The sequence below is a fragment of the Panulirus ornatus genome, chromosome 17 (assembly GCF_036320965.1).
Source record: "Panulirus ornatus isolate Po-2019 chromosome 17, ASM3632096v1, whole genome shotgun sequence".
Classification (NCBI taxonomy): domain Eukaryota; kingdom Metazoa; phylum Arthropoda; class Malacostraca; order Decapoda; family Palinuridae; genus Panulirus; species Panulirus ornatus.
This window is the reverse complement of record NC_092240.1, coordinates 26,366,242-26,384,173: the sequence shown is the minus strand read 5'-3', so window position 1 is coordinate 26,384,173 and position 17,932 is coordinate 26,366,242. Positions and strand designations below refer to the sequence as shown.

The 17,932-nt window shown below is 41.2% G+C and overlaps 1 protein-coding gene across 3 annotated transcripts in view; it reads right to left on the bottom strand.

Moving 5' to 3' along the window:
* The window catches only part of LOC139754654 (uncharacterized), a 313,149-nt gene that overhangs the window by 113,140 nt on the left and 182,077 nt on the right, over positions 1-17,932 (bottom strand). For all 3 annotated transcript variants that reach the window (XM_071672184.1, XM_071672183.1, XM_071672185.1), the window contains exon 4: positions 11,065-11,240. In XM_071672184.1, the coding sequence (XP_071528285.1) occupies positions 11,065-11,240 (176 nt within the window). The remainder of the gene's footprint in view (positions 1-11,064; positions 11,241-17,932) is intronic.

Here is a 17,932-nt window from a genome sequence, read left to right as displayed (position 1 = left end):
ACTCAACTTGAGCTTTATCGACTCAACTTGAGCTTTATCGGCTCAACTTGAGCTTTAATTGGGAAAGTTTGCCGTTAGAGCAGAGCGGCGCAGCCGTTAACGGAGAGCGTACGTTCATGAGGAACAGAAGCGCATCGAAGTGAAGACAGTGAAAAAGGTCATCTACACATCTGAGTTCACAAGTGGAATGTTGTATGAGTTATAACTTACAACAACAGTGTCTCAAGTGTTGTATGGGAGTTATAACTTACAACATCAGTGTCTCAAGTACTGTATGAGTTATAACAAGTGAAATGTTGTACGAGTTATACCTTATAACAACAGTGTCTCAAGTATTGTATGGGAGTTATAACTTACACCATCATTGTCTCAAGTATTGTATGAGAGTTGTAACTTACAACAGCAGTGTCTCAAGTATTGTATGAGTTATAACAAGTGAAATGTTGTACGAGTTATAACTTACAAGAACAGTGTATCAAGTATTGTATGAGAGTTATAACTTACAAACAGCAGTGTCCCAAGTGTTGTATGAGAGTTATAACTTACAACATCAGTGTCTACATTATTGTATGAGAGTTATAACAAGTGGAATGTTGTATGAGTTATAACTTACAACATCAGTGTCTCAAGTATTGTATGGGAGTTGTAACTTACAACATCAGTGTCTCAAGTATTGTATGAGAGTTATGACTTACAACAACAGTGTCTCAAGTATTGTATGAGAGTTATAAATTACAACATCAGTGTCTCAAGTATTGTATGAGTTATAACTTACAACATCAGTGTATCAAGTATTGTATGTTATAACTTACAACATCAGTGTCTCAAGTATTGTATGGGAGTTATAACTTACAACAACAGTGTCTCAAGTATTGTATGAGTTATAACTTACAACATCAGTGTCTCAATTATTGTTTGAGAGTTATAACTTACAACATCAGTGTCTCAAGTATTGTATGAGTTATAACTTACAACATCAGTGTATCAAGTATTGTATGAGAGTTATAACTTACAACATCAGTGTATCAAGTATTGTATGAGTTATAACTTACAACAACAGTGTCTCAAGTATTGTATGGGAGTTATAACTTACAACATCAGTGTATCAAGTATAGTATGAGAGTTATAACTTACAACATCACTGTCTCAAGTATTGTATGAGTTATAACTTACAACAACAGTGTCTCAGGTATTGTATGGGAATTATAACTTACATCAGTGTATCAAGTATTGTATGAGAGTTATAACTTACATCAGTGTCTCAAGTATTGTATGAGTTATGACTTACAACATCATTGTCTCAAGTGTTGTATGAGAGTTATAACTTACAACATCACTGTCTCAAGTGTTGTATGAGAGTTATAACTTACAACATCAGTGCCTCAATTATTGTATGTAGTATTGTATGGGAGTTATAACTTACATCAGTGTATCAAGTATTGTATGAGAGTTATAACTTACATCAGTGTCTCAAGTATTGTATGAGTTATGACTTACAACATCATTGTCTCAAGTGTTGTATGAGAGTTATAACTTACAACAGCAGTGTCTCAAGTGTTGTATGAGAGTTATAACTTACAACATCAGTGCCTCAATTATTGTATGAGAGTTATAACAAGTGTAATGTTGTATGAGTTATAACTTACAACAACAGTGTCTCAAGTATTGTATGAGTTATAACTTACAACAACAGTGTCTCAAGTATTGTATGAGAGTTATGAATTACAACATCAGTGTCCCAAGCATTGTATGAGCGTTATAACTTACAACAACAGTGTCTCAAGTATTGTATGAGTTATGAATTACAACATCAGTGTCTCAAGTATTGTATGAGAGTTATAACTTACAACAACAGTGTCTCAAGTATTGTATGAGAGTTATGAATTACAACATCAGTGTCTCAAGTATTGTATGAGTTATAACTTACAACAACGGTGTCTCAAGTATTGTATGAGAGTTATAACTTACAACATCAGTGTCTCAAGTATTGTATGAGTTATAACTTACAACAACAGTGTCTCAAGTATTGTATGAGAGTTATGAATTACATCAGTGTCTCAAGTATTGTATGAGAGTTATGAATTACAACATCAGTGTCTCAAGTATTGTATGAGAGTTATAACTTACAACAACAGTGTTTCAAGTATTGTATGAGAGTTATAACTTACAACATCAGTGTCTCAAGTATTGTATGAGTTATAACTTACAACAACAGTGTCTCAAGTATTGTATGAGAGTTATAACTTACAACAACAGAGTCTCAAGTATTGTATGAGAGTTATAACTTACAACATCAGTGTCTCAAGTATTGTATGAGTTATAACTTACAACAACAGTGTCTCAAGTATTGTATGAGTTATAACTTACAACATCAGTGTCTCAAGTATTGTATGAGAGTTATAACTTACAACAACAGTGTCTCAAGTATTGTATGAGAGTTATAACTTACAACATCAGTGTCTCAAGTATTGTATGAGAGTTATAACTTACAACAACAGTGTCTCAAGTATTGTATGAGAGTTATAACTTACAACATCAGTGTCTCAAGTATTGTATGAGAGTTATACCTTACAACATCAGTGTCTCAAGTATTGTATGAGTTATAACTTACAACAACAGTGTCTCAAGTATTGTATGAGTTATAACTTACAACATCAGTGTCTCAAGTATTGTATGAGTTATAACTTACAACATCAGTGTCTCAATTATTGTATGAGAGTTATAACTTACAACAATAGTATTGTATGCCTTAACTTCCTGTCACAAAAAAAATTGTATCGCCATAGATAACACTGTGCTGTAATAGAGAACAGAGTACCGTAACAGAAAACATTGTACTGTCATAGATAACAATGTGCTCAAATAGATTACAGTGGACTGTAATAGGAAACACGGTGCTGTCATAGATAAAATTGTCCTTATGTAGACACCAGTGCGCTGTAATAGAAAACTCTGTGCTGCCATAGAATGTGCTCTAATAGATAACAGGGTACTGTAACAGAAAACAATGTGCTGCCATAGATAACAATGAGCTCTAATAGAGAACAGAGTACTGTAACAGAAAACATTGTGCTGTTAAGCTTAGATAGCAATGTGCTCCAATAGAATACAGGGTACTGCAATAGAAAACACAGTGCTTTCGTAAAGCAACAATGTGCTGTAATAAATAACAATATGCTGTAATAGATAACAACCTGCTGTACTAGAAAACGATGTGCTGTAATGGAAAGCAATGTATTATCATGGAAAACAAAGTGTTGTAATGGAAGACAATATATTGCAACAGAAAACAATATGTTTAATAGAAAGCACTGCCATACAGCAGAAAACACTATACTGCAACAGAACACGAGCTGCTGTAATAGAAAACGATGTGCTGTAATAAGAAACAATGCGCCGTAATGGAGAACAATATGGTGTAAACAATATTGTGCTAGAATAGAAAACAATCCATTGTACTAGAAACAATGTGCTGTAATAGATAACAATGTGCAGCAATAGAAAACGAAATGTTTCAACAAAAAATGGTATGCTGTACTAGAAAACACTGTGCTGTGACAGTAAACAATGCCGCGGTGGAAAACAACGTCCTGTGATAGAATACAATATGCTGTATCTGAAGACAACGTTGTAAAAAAAGAAAAAAAAAGATGTGTGTTGGCAGAAAGCATCGAGTAGCAACAGAAAACAGTGAAGTGGAACAGAAAACGATGTGCTTCGATAGATAACCATATGCGAAAACAGAAAACACTGTGTTAGAACAGAAAACAGTGAGCTCTAATAAAGATCATTGTGCTGAACTAGATGACAATATCTGTAACAGTGAACAATGTGCTGTATTAGAGAACACTGCTGTAACGATAATAATGTGTTGTGTTAGAGAACACTGTGCTGTAACGACAACAATGTGTGGTATTACAGAACACTGTGCCGTAACGATAACAATGTGTTCTACTATAGAACACCGTGCGGTAATGATTTCAATGCGTTGTATTAGAGAACACTGTGTTGTAACGATAACAATGTGTTTTATTAGAGAACACCGTGCTGTAATGATTTCAATGCGGTGTATTAGAGAACACTGTGCTTTAACGATAACAATGTGTTTTAACAAAGTGCTGTTAGAGAATTGAAGATGTGCTGTAACATAGAACAATGTGGTGTAACAGATAAGAGTAAGCTGTAATGGAGAAAAATGTGCTGTTACAGAGATGTAGCAACGTTCTGTAAGAGAGAGCAATGAGCTATAATACATAATCTCCTGTAATAATATCCTGCTCAGGAACTCTCGAGTTTCTTATCCTGGCACGTTTCAAAAAGACGATGTTCTTCACTTCCTCCGAAAACTCGTAAATACTTTCTCTTCCCTTCCTCCAAAAACTCGTGAATACTTTCTCTTCACTTTCTCTAAAAACTAGTAAATATCATCTCTTCACTTCCTCCAAAAACTTGTAAATACTTTCTCTTCATTTTCTCCAAAACTCGTTAATACTTTCCCTTCACTTCCTCAAAAAAATCGTAAATACTTTCCCCTTCACTTCCTCAAAAAACTCGTAAATATCTTCACTTCCTCAAAAAAAAAAATAAATCGTAAATACTTTCTCTTTACTTCATCCAAAAACTCGTAAACACGTTCTCTTCACTTCCTCCAAAAACTCGTAAATACTCTCTCCTCACTTCCTCCAAAAACTTGTAAATACTTTCTCTTCACTTCCTCCAAAAACTCGTAAATACTTTCTCCTCACCTCCTCCAAAAACTCGTAAATACTTTCTCTTCACTTCCTCCAACAACTCGTAAATACTTTTTCTTAACATCTTCCAAAAACTCGTAAATACTTTCTCTTCACTTCCTCCAAAAACTCGTAAATACTTTTTCTTCACTTCCTCCAAAAACCTGTAAATACTTTCTCTTCACCTCCTCGAAAAACTCGTAAATACTTTCCCTTGTCTCTTCTTTCGTCCCATTTATAATCCTCTATTATATTCTAATTAAGCTCCGTCCTTAATGTGGACTTCTGTCCGTAAATGGAGCCTCCAACATAAAAGAAGAACAGAGAACGATATGTTGTACTTGAGAACAATGTGCTGTAACTGGGATCAATGTGCTGTAACAGGGATCAATGAACTGTAATAGAGAGCAATGTGCTGTAACATATAACAATTTGCTGTAACATACAACACTGAGATGTAATGGAGAACAATGAAATATGAGCTGTAACTGATGACAATATGATGTAACAGAAAACAACGTACTATAATGGAGAACAATGTTCTGTAACAGAGAACGGTGATGATAATATACTGTAAGAAAGATCAATTTGCTAAAACAGAGAACAATGTGCTGCAACAGAGAACACTGTGCTGTAATAGAGTACAGTGTGCTGTACCAGATAACACTGTGCTGTAATAAAGGACAGTGTGCTGTAATAGAAAACGGTGTGCTGTACCAGAGAACAATGTGCTGTATTAGAGAACAGTGTGCTGTACCAGAGAACAATGTGCTGTAATAGAGAACAGTGTGCTGTACCAGAGAATAATGTGCTGTAATAGAGAACAGTGTGCTGTACCAGAGAACAGTGTGCTGTAATAGAGAACAGAGTGCTTTACCAGAGGACACTGTGCTGTGATAGAGAGCAGTGTGCTGTACCAGAGAACAATGTGCTGTAATAAAGAGTAATATTCTGTAATAGAGGATTGAACGTATTGTGACTTACATACATACATATAGAAGAATAATTAGATTCTATTTCTGGAAGGATATACAGATTCTAAGACTTCAAAACAAATTGAAATCGTAGAATACAGTCAGTCTCAGGAAAGAATTCATCTGTCTTTTGTTACAGATGAAGGCAAACCTTGCATCTCTTCATTCACAGTGGCTAGATACTATTCCCGTCAAACTGGCTTGGTACCATCCCCGGCACAATTACTACGCACTATCCCTGTCAGATTGGCTAGACATTGTAGCCGTCCACTGGCTAGTACTGACTTGTCACAGTGGCCAGATTCTGTCCCCGCCACCTTGGATAGGTTCTCTTCCGTCACACCGGCCAGACACTGTTCCAATCACAGTGGGTAGACATATTCCCTATCACATTGGCTAGGTACTATCCCTATTACACTGGCGCGGCAGTGTCCTCTTCACACTGGTTAGATGACATCCTCGTCACACTAACTAGGTCATATCAGCGTACTAGGTAATATCAGGCACTATTCCCGTCACACTAGCTAGGTACTATTCCCGTCACACTAGCTAGTTAGCACCTCCATTACACTCACTAGGTACTATCCACGTCACACAAGCTAGTTACTATCCTCGTCACTCCAACTTGGTGCTGTCCCTCGTCACCATAGCTAGGTACTATCCTCGTCACACTAGCTAGGTATTATCCTCGTCACACTAGCTAGGTACTATCCTCGTCACACTAGCTAGGTACTATCCTCGTCACACTAGCTAGGTATTATCCTCGTCACACTAGCTAGGTACTATCCTCGTCACACTAGCTAGGTACTATCCTCATCACACTAGCTAGGTACTATCCTCATCACACTAGCTAGGTACTATCCTCGTCACACTAGCTAGGTACTATCCTCATCACACTAGCTAGGTACTATCCTCATCACACTAGCTAGGTACTATCCTAGTCACACTAGCTAGGTACTATCCTCGTCACACTAGCTAGGTACTATCCTCGTCACACTAGCTAGGTACTATCCTCGTCACACTAGCTAGGTACTATCCTCGTCACTCGGTAGGAATCCTAAGTTTGATTCTTGTGTACCAGATTCCATTCATTTACCACAAGTGGCTACCACACAGCTCCCAGGACGCTGAACGCAATTATGGAACTTCTTAGAAAATGAAACTGGAACTGAAACGTCACGAGGGCTGGAACTCAGTACTGTGACCTATCGTAACAACCCAGTTTCCCTCAGCCCTTTACAAGGTTGGGATCGTTCAGCCAGCCTCCATCAGGAGGGTACTGGAGAGTGTGTCAGGGAGAGGGGAAGAGGGGAAGGGGGGGAAGAGATGAGCCCCCCACCCCCGGACAGGTGAAGCATGTCGGGCTCCAGTTTCACCTGCCGCAGTAGAGAGGGGCAGAGGTGAGCCAACACACACACACACACACACACACACACACACACACACACGCTCCGTTACTTCGAGCGAGTCATGATCGCCTGTCTAGAGAGCCACGAGCCGGGCTGCTGGTGTTGCCTTGTGTACAGCAACACACACTACGGTGCTGGCTGCTGCAGCATACAGTAGCACTCTAGTGTTGTGGTGGTTACTGTAGCCAACAGTAGCACTCTAGTGTTGTGATGGTTACTGTAGCCAACAGTAGCACTCTAGTGTTGTGGTGGTTACTGTAGCCAACAGAAGCACTCTAGTGTTGTGATGGTTACTGTAGCCAACAGTAGCACTCTAGTGTTGTGATGGTTACTGTCGCCAACAGAAGCACTCTAGTGTTGTTGTGGTTACTGTAGCCAACAGTAGCACTCTAGTGTTGTGATGGTTACTGTAGCCAACAGTAGCACTCTAGTGTTGTGATGGTTACTGTAGCCAACAGTAGCACTCTAGTGTTGTGATGGTTACTGAAGCCAACAGTAGCACTCTAGTGTTGTGATGGTTACTGTAGCCAACAGAAGCACTCTAGTGTTGTTGTGGTTACTGTAGCCAACAGAAGCACTCTAGTGTTGTGATGGTTACTGTAGCCAACAGAAGCACTCTAGTGTTGTTGTGGTTACTGTAGCCAACAGTAGCACTCTAGTGTTGTGATGGTTACTGTAGCCAACAGTAGCACTCTAGTGTTGTGGTGGTTACTGTAGCCAACAGCACATGTTGTGGTGTGTGACTGCATACAGTAGAACATGTTATGATGTTTGTTTTTGTATGACCTATGTTGTTGTGGCGATTGTTAAATACGTCACACGTTGTTGTGGCGATTGTTAAATACGTCACACATTGTTGTGGCGATTGTTAAATTAGCCAACAGCACATGTTGTGGTGTGTGACTGCATACAGTAGAACATGTTATGATGTTTGTTTTTGTATGACCTATGTTGTTGTGGCGATTGTTAAATACGTCACACATTGTTGTGGCGATTGTTAAATACGTCACACACTGTTGTGGTGATTGTTAAATACGTCACACATTGTTGTGGCGATTGTTAAATACGTCACACATTGTTGTGGTGATTGTTAAATACGTCACACATTGTTGTGGCGATTGTTAGATACGTCACACATTGTTGTGGTGATTGTTAAGTACGTCACACATTGTTGTGGTGACTGTTAGATACGTCACACATTGTTGTGGTGATTGTTAAGTACGTCACAAGTTGTTGTGGTGATTGTTAAATACGTCACACATTGTTGTGGTGATTGTTAAATACGTCACACATTGTTGTGGTGATTGTTAAGTACGTCACACATTGTTGTGGTGATTGTTAAGTACGTCACACATTGTTGTGGTGATTGTTAAATACGCCACACATTGTTGTGGTGATTGTTAAATACGTCACACATTGTTGTGATGATTGTTAAATACGCCACACATTGTTGTGGTGATTGTTAAATACGTCACACATTGTTGTGGTGATTGTTAAATACGCCACACATTGTTGTGGTGATTGTTAAGTACGTCCCACATTGTTGTGGTGATTGTTAAATACGTCACACATTGTTGTGGTGATTGTTAAATACGTCACACATTGTTGTGGTGATTGTTAAATACGTCACACACTTGTGGTGATCGTTTGATACGTCACACATTGTTGTGGTGATTGTTAAATTCGTCACACATTGTTGTGATGATTGTTAAATGTCACACATTGTTGTGGTGATTGTTAAATACGTCACACATTCTTTGTGTGATTGTTAAATACGTCACACATTGTTGTGATGATTGTTAAATGTCACACATTGTTGTGGTGATTGTTAAATACGTCACACATTCTTTGTGTGATTGCTAAATACGTCACACATTGTTGTGATGATTGTTAAATACGTCACACATTGTTGTGGTGATTGTTAAATACGTCACACATTGTTGTGGTGATTGTTAAATACGTCACACATTCTTTGTGTGATTGTTAAATACGTCACACATTGTTGTGGTGATTGTTAAATACGTCACACATTGTTGTGGTGATTGTTAAATACGTCACACATTGTTGTGGTGATTGTTAAATACGTCACACATTCTTTGTGTGATTGTTAAATACGTCACACATTGTTGTGGTGATTGTTAAATACGTCACACATTGTTGTGGTGATTGTTGAAATACGTCACACATTGTTGTGGTGATTGTTAAATACGTCACACATTGCTGTGGTGATTGTTGAATACGTCACAAATTGTTGTGGTGATTGTTAAATACGTCACACATTGTTGTGGTTATTGTTAAATACGTCACACATTCTTTGTGTGATTGTTAAATACGTCACACATTGTTGTGGTGATTGTTAAATACGTCACACATTGTTGTGGTGATTGTTAAATACGTCACACATTGTTGTGGTGATTGTTAAATACGTCACACATTGTTGTGGTGATTGTTAAATACGTCACACATTGTTGTGGTGATTGTTAAATACGTCACACATTGTTGTGGTGATTGTTAATTTCGTCACACATTGTTGTGGTGATTGTTAAATACGTCACACATTGTTGTGGTGATTGTTGAATACGTCACACATTGTTGTGGTGATTGTTAAATACGTCACAAATTGTTGTGGTGATTGTTAAATACGTCACACATTGTTGTGGTGATTGTTAAATACGTCACACATTGTTGTGGTGATTGTTAAATACGTCACACATTGTTGTGGTGATTCCTGAATACGTCACACACTGGCTGCGTTACTCAGTAGAAGTGATTGCTGAATTCGTCACGCGCTATTGTGGTGATTGCCACATGCGGCATCACATATTCTTGCAACAAATTCTCAGGTCCATTGACAATCCTTTTACTTTCTAGTTAGCGCAGGGGACAGGCAAGATACACTAGTGTTATCCAACTAGTTAGTACAGACGACCAACAAGATACACTAGTGTTATCCAACTAGTTAGTACAGACGACCAGCAAGATACGCTAGTGTTATCCAACTAGTTAGTACAGACGACCAGCAAGATACACTAGTGTTATCCAACTAGTTAGTACATACGACCAGCAAGATACACTAGTGTTATCCAACTAGTTAGTACAGACGACCAGCAAGATACACTAGTATTATCCAACTAGTTAGTGCAGACGACCAGCAAGATACACTAGTGTTACCCAACTAGTTAGTACATACGACCAGCAAGATATACTAGTGTTACCCAACTAGTTAGTACAGACGACCAGCAAGATACACTAGTGTTACCCAACTAGTCATCATTAGTTGATTTGTTTTATTGCCTTTGTCTCCTTTCGACGACCCAGGGCATTTGTGGGGTCGTTCATCAAAGATGATGCCATTTGACACTCCTGGTACAGAGCGATCCTCACACTTGACATTATCATCTATGACACACACACACACACACACACACACACACACACACACACACACACACACACACACACGTTCAGTGACACTTGACACTATCATCCACATGGGAATCATTAGTAATGACACTTGACACTATCCCTATACTGTAGATCTAAAGCGCCACTTAACACTTCTTCACTTACACTTCATACTAATCTATCACACACTTGAAGACGCCTCCTTGTGTGCAGCACTTGTTTACACCCACCAAACTTACCATCATCTAACACTTCCCAGCATCCCACACCTGACTCTTACCGTCCTTAACACACCTGCAACGCACGCCTATATCTATATACCATCATATACCTAACATATGACTACCCCCATACCTGCACAACTCCTTCCTCGACATATATTAATATTCCGTAATGTATACATTACTCCTAAGAGTCCCACACACACACACACACACACACACACCTGAACTGCCTCTTTCCCCTACACCTGCACTACCCCTGCACTACACTGCCACCCTCCTCCTCCACAGATATGATACCACATCTCCCTCCCCCAGCACTGACCTGGTCGGCATGGAGAGCCATCTTGAACTTGTCGAAGTAGAGCCAACGCTTGGCTTCCTTCGGGTCCAGGTCGTGGTAGGTGTCACGCGCTGTGAACCCCAGCGAGTGGAAGCGTCCCTCGGGCGTCAGGAGGACGATGGTTGGCGTCTTCTGGTTCTGGACCCCAGGGTCGCCTCCTGTACAGACACAAGACACATCGCTGACTACATGCCCGACTCAAACAGGTTGATGAACCTTCCTAAAACTAGATTACGACTTGTTCAGATTAACACATATCGTTCTGGACTTCATTGAACACAAATCAAATCATAAATGTATTTATACATTTATCAATAAACATTACAGAAATATAAGAGGACATAGATGTAAGGGATGGGTTCCCAGCATGTATAGATAGTACAACACCACTAGATGACACTCACACCTATATTGCCACAATCTGGATAGTGTTGTATCGTCCTTTACATAACAACATTGATTCTGAAAATATCAATTTATTTTAGGGTCTAAAAATATCAAGGTATTATCATCATTATTATCATTATTATCATTATTATTATTATTATTATTACTACTACTACTAGTACTCCTATTATCATCATAGGATCTGTAGCCAAAAGTTAAACAGTAATCGTTTTCGTGTTAGACAGTTCATGACCCAGATTACGATAACTCGGGGCTGGGTAACTCGGGTCCGACCGTTGCGATCGTGAGTTTCCTACTGGTCAGCCTTCGAATGATAACTCCAGAGCAGGACGACTTACGGTCGTGGTTCATTAGGCTGAGAGGTACTATGGTAGCAGCAGCAGGTGGTGGTGGTGGTGGGAGCGGGAGTCTGGTTGTGTCTAGGGAGGTGCGTGTTGTAGCAACAAGACATGACACACCACCGTCAGTGAGCACTGGTGTCCCACTAGTGGCCCACCTCCCACGCTGTACCGAGCCTCCCTGAACTCATGCCTGCCTCTACTGCTCTCCGCTGGTACAATTACTTTCTAAATTCTGCAGCGGAGGGGAAACATATATCATGAGAGCGGTGGACCTTTTGATACGCTGGGTAAATGTTAAGCTGGTCCAAACGTGCAACTCGTGAAGTGACTCAAGAGTATTTTCCTCAGGTTTTTTTTTTTTCTGTTTTATATATAAACCTGTGACACTGTACCTGACACCTCAGGGTACACTGTGACACTGTACCTGACACCTCAGGGTACACTGTGACACTGTACCTGACACCTCAGGGTACACTGTGACACTGTACCTGACACCTCAGGGTACACTGTGACACTGTACCTGACACCTCAGGATACACTGTGACACTGTACCTGACACCTCAGGGTACACTGTGACACTGTACCTGACACCTCAGGATACACTGTGACACTGTACCTGACACCTCACGGTATACTGTGACACTGTACCTGACACCTCAGGGTACACTGTGACACTGTACCTGACACCTCAGGGTACACTGTGACACTGTACCTGACACCTCAGGATACACTGTGACACTGTACCTGACACCTCAGGGTACACTGTGACACTGTACCTGACACCTCAGGGTACACTGTGACACTGTACCTGACACCTCAGGATACACTGTGACACTGTACCTGACACCTCAGGGTACACTGTGACACTGTACCTGACACCTCAGGGTACACTGTGACACTGTACCTGACACCTCACGGTATACTGTGACACTGTACCTGACACCTCAGGGTACACTGTGACACTGTACCTGACACCTCAGGGTACACTGTGACACTGTACCTGACACCTCAGGGTACACTGTGACACTGTACCTGACACCTCAGGGTACACTGTGACACTGTACCTGACACCTCACGGTATACTGTGACACTGTACCCAACACCTCAGGGTATACTGTGACTCTGTACCTTACATCTCAGGGTATACTGTGACACTGTACGTGATGGGTAACAGTTACCGTACGTAGGCCCTCCGTAGGTGATGGGTAACACTTACGCAGGCCCTCCGTAGGTGATGGGTAACCGTTGCCGTACGTAGGCTCTCGGTAGGTGATGGGTAACCGTTGCCGTACGTAGGCCCTCCGTAGGTGATGGGTAACCGTTGCCGTACGTAGGCTCTCGGTAGGTGATGGGTAACCGTTGCCGTACGTAGGCCCTCCGTAGGTGATGGGTAACCGTTGCCGTACGTGGGCTCTCCGTAGGTGATGGAACAGTTACTGTGCGTAGGCACTCTCTAGTTGATGGGAAAGTTACCGTACGCAGGCACTCCGTATGTGATGGGTAACATTTACCGTACGTAGGCACTCCGTATGTGATGGGTAACATTTACCGTACGTAGGCCCTCCGTAGGTGATTGGTAACAGCTACCGTACGTAGGCACCCTCTAGTTGATGGGAAACAGTTACCCTACGAAGGCACTCCGTATGTGATGGGTAACACTTACCGTACTTAGGCCCTCCGTAGGTGATGGGTAACAGCCAATTCTAAAGCAGAGTCGGTTCACCAACTGAAAATTCTCTCGACAGATGAATATATCGCTTTCTTTTTTTTACTAGCGGCCATAACAGGCTTTCTCAACTCAGGGTGAGGTTCACTAAGGCTGAGGTTCACTTAGGGCGAGGCTCACTCAGGGCGGGGTTCACTTAGGCTGAGATTCACTCAGGGTAGGTTCACCCAGGGCAAGGGTCACTTAGGCTGAGGTTCACTCAGGGTAAGGTTCACTCAGAGCGAGGTTCTCTCAGGATAAGGCTTCACCTGGGGCGAGGTTCACTCAGGGAGAAGTTCACTCAGGATGAGGTTCACTCAGAGTAAGGTTCTCTCAGGGCGAAGTTCACTCAGGGTGAGATTCACTCAGGGAGTTCACTCAGGGTAAGGTTCACTCAGGGTAAGGTTCACACAAGGCGAGATTCACTCTGGGCGAAGTTCACTCAGGCTAAGGTTTTCTCAGGATAAAGTTCACCTGGGCGAGGTTCAATCAGGGAGAAGTTCACTCAGGATGAGGTTCACTCAGAGTAAGGTTCTCTCAGGGCGAAGTTCACTCAAGGTGAGGTTAACTCAGGGTGAGGTTCATTCGGGGCGAGGTTCACTCGGGCAAGGTTCATTCAGGGTGAGGTTCATGAGATTCTTTGTTATACAGTGAGCCAATGAGGCGTTCCGAACTCAACTGTACTGACTTACTTCTTTACATTTGTTCTTCACACTGAACAAAGAACCCTGCAGGGGTACCCTGACCCATCATGTCTACCGTACGCCAGCCTGACCCGTCATGTCTACCGTACACCAGCCTGACCCATCATGTCTACCGTACACCAGCCTGACCCGTCATGTCTACCGTACACCAGCCTGACCCATCATGTCTACCGTACACCAGCCTGACCCGTCATGTCTACCGTACACCAGCCTGACCCATCATGTCTACCGTACACCAGCCTGACCCGTCATGTCTACCGTACACCAGCCTGACCCGTCATGTCTACCGTACACCAGCCTGACCCGTCATGTCTACCATAAATCACTCGCTGTTCCAGTGGAAACATTTACAGGTTCCTGAACCACCAGTCATTCGTGATGTCTTCCAGCGGAGCAGGTGCCCTCATTGAACATCACGTTGTCTGGAAGTACTTCCTCCTTGTGTAACCTTCCGGTGAAACAGGACTTTTCAGCCGCTCTGTCAGCATTCATCAGTGAGCTGGGTTCTTCTGGCCTGTGATCAAGAACTCAAATCAATGATTCATTTATTTTCATAAGTTTTTTTTTTCATATTTCAAATCTATGGATTTCTACGACAAACAAGGACACGTTCTAGAAGCTCACTCCTTCCACAACAGATGTTAATTAGGTTCCCTCTTCCGGGTCGGGGCATCACAGCAGATCCTCAAGGTACCTCCGCCTCGAGAGACGACGTCAGACACAACACCAACATCCACGTCTGAGATGGTCAAAAGTGAGACGTCTGCAGGACAGTCACAACGCTCAGGTTAGAGGCCATGGAGAGACTCAGGACCCTCTCATCTCCGAAATTCACCATCAGTAGTTACCGTTAGATCTGTATGATCTCATTCCTTCCGTACGTGCGGATAAACAGTCCACCAACATACCATATCTCATCTAATTTCATGGCCACTGGATGTAAACGTTGTGCAAGCGATGTTCTCATCTCCCCGCTCTATGTGTTCGACGCTTCACCTCTCCCGCCATCTTTGTTTACTGGTGTTTGACGCTCGTGTGGTGGGCTTCTTCTACTGTTGTTCTCCTTTCTTATCTGGGTGTGTCTCACTGGTGCCCCTACTTCCCCTTCTGGGCTGAACGTATTTTCTCTTTTTGTTTCCTTTTTCCACAAAGTTCGTAAAAGTGGAATATATAGTAAAGTGAGATGAATTCAAAACTTTCTAATGAACAAGGCTACGATACCTGGTCTTGTCTTCATGGAACTGTACTTCTCGCACACACCTGAACATCTCATCATGTCTGACAGACACAAAAGCAGATGTAGCTTTGTATCATCCTTGGCACATGATATCAGAAAACGTGAAAATCTCCCCAGTGGAGAACCTACAACTATTTCGTTATGGGAAAGTGAAGAATGAAAACCGTAGCAGGATACACAAATATGAACAAAAGAATGCAAACGAGAAATGTAAAGAGCTGGAGTCATTGTGTCAAATGATCCTACCATCAGCGAATACAATTATCTTTACCCCTTCATTCAGATGGTGGGCTGAATTTTCAAAAACCCTGAAAACAAGAAAGAAATCTTGTGATGGCACTACGCAGAACACTTACACTTTACGCGAGTTATGAGGCCATTTTGAAGTCTGTTTCTTCCTTTACACCGCTAAGCTTTGGAACTCTTCAACGCTTGTATCCCCCCCCCCCTCGGTAGCTACGATCCGCCCTTTCTTAAACAGGTTTTCTGCTTTTCCAAAAACTTAGAACCTTTTCTTCCTTACATCGTTATCTCTTTAATCCTATTAACCTCGCCTGAGAAGGGGGACCATGTGAGATTTTACCACCAACATCCGATCAGTAACGTTTCAAACTTCAATCTTCTCTTAAACTAACTGATCAGTTTAAACCAAACTTGGCTGGGATGTTCCCCCATTGGCCCCTATTCAGAGGCGTGTCAAGCGACTCTGACCTTTATCCAAAATAGCCGGTTTCTAAGAATATTCATTTCTTCAAATAACCATAACTTCGTTTTCTGGGCATAATTGCACAAATTTCAACCATAACTAAAGAATTATGGTTTCTTTGATATATAATATATTGTAGGATGTTTCCGTTTGATTCATAGCTTTGCTAAATTTGGAACGAACTTAGTTGGAATGGTCCTTAGGTGCCCTGTCTCTAGAACTGTCTGTGTTGACCCTGAGCAACATCAAAGATGGTCTCTACGTATACATATATATATATATATATATATATATATATATATATATATATATATATATATATATATATATATATATATATTATTACTATTATTATTATTATTATTATCATCATTATTATTTTGCTTTGTCGCTGTCTCCCGCGTTAGCAAGGTAGCGCAAGGAAACAGACGAAAGAATGCCCCAACCCACCCACATACACATGTATATACATACACGTCCACACACGCAAATATACATACCTATACATCTCAATGTACACATATATATACACACACAGACACATACATATATACACATGCACATAATTCATACTGTCTGCCTTTATTTATTCCCATCGCCCCCTCGCCACACATGGAATAACATCCCCCTCCCCCCCCTCATGTGTGCGAGGTAGCGCTAGGAAAAGAAAACAAAAGCCACATTTGTTCACACTCAGTCTCTAGCTGTCATGTAATAATGCCCGAAACCATATATATATATATATATATATATATATATATATATATATATATATATATATATATATATATATATATATATAAGGGGATAAGAGTGAGTGCTCAAATTACAGAGGTATAAGTTTGTTGAGTATTCCTGGTAAATTATATGGGAGGGTATTGATTGAGAGGGTGAAGGCATGTACAGAGCATCAGATTGGGGAAGAGCAGTGTGGTTTCAGAAGTGGTAGAGGATGTGTGGATCAGGTGTTTGCTTTGAGGAATGTATGTGAGAAATACTTAGAAAAGCAAATGGATTTGTATGTAGCATTTATGGATCTGGAGAAGGCATATGATAGAGTTGATAGAGATGCTCTGTGGAAGGTATTAAGAATATATGGTGTGGGAGGCAAGTTGTTAGAAGCAGTGAAAAGGTTTTATCGAGGATGTAAGGCATGTGTACGTGTAGGAAGAGAGGAAAGTGATTGGTTCTCAGTGAATGTAGGTTTGCGGCAGGGGTGTGTGATGTCTCCATGGTTGTTTAATTTGTTTATGGATGGGGTTGTTAGGGAGGTGAATGAAAGAGTTTTGGAAAGAGGGGCAAGTATGCAGTCTGTTGTGGATGAGAGAGCTTGGGAGGTGAGTCAGTTGTTATTCGCTGATGATACAGCGCTGGTGGCTGATTCATGTGAGAAACTGCAGAAGCTGGTGACTGAGTTTGGTAAAGTGTGTGAAAGAAGAAATTCAAGAGTAAATGTGAATAAGAGCAAGGTTATTAGGTACAGTAGGGTTGAGGGTCAAGTCAATTGGGAGGTAAGTTTGAATGGAGAAAAACTGGAGGAAGTAAAGTGTTTTAGATATCTGGGAGTGGATCTGGCAGCGGATGGAACCATGGAAGCGGAAGTGAATCATAGGGTGGGGGAGGGGGCGAAAATCCTGGGAGTCTTGAAGAATGTGTGGAAGTCGAGAACATTATCTCGGAAAGCAAAAATGGGTATGTTTGAAGGTATAGTGGTTCCAACAATGTTGTATGGTTGCGAGGCGTGGGCTA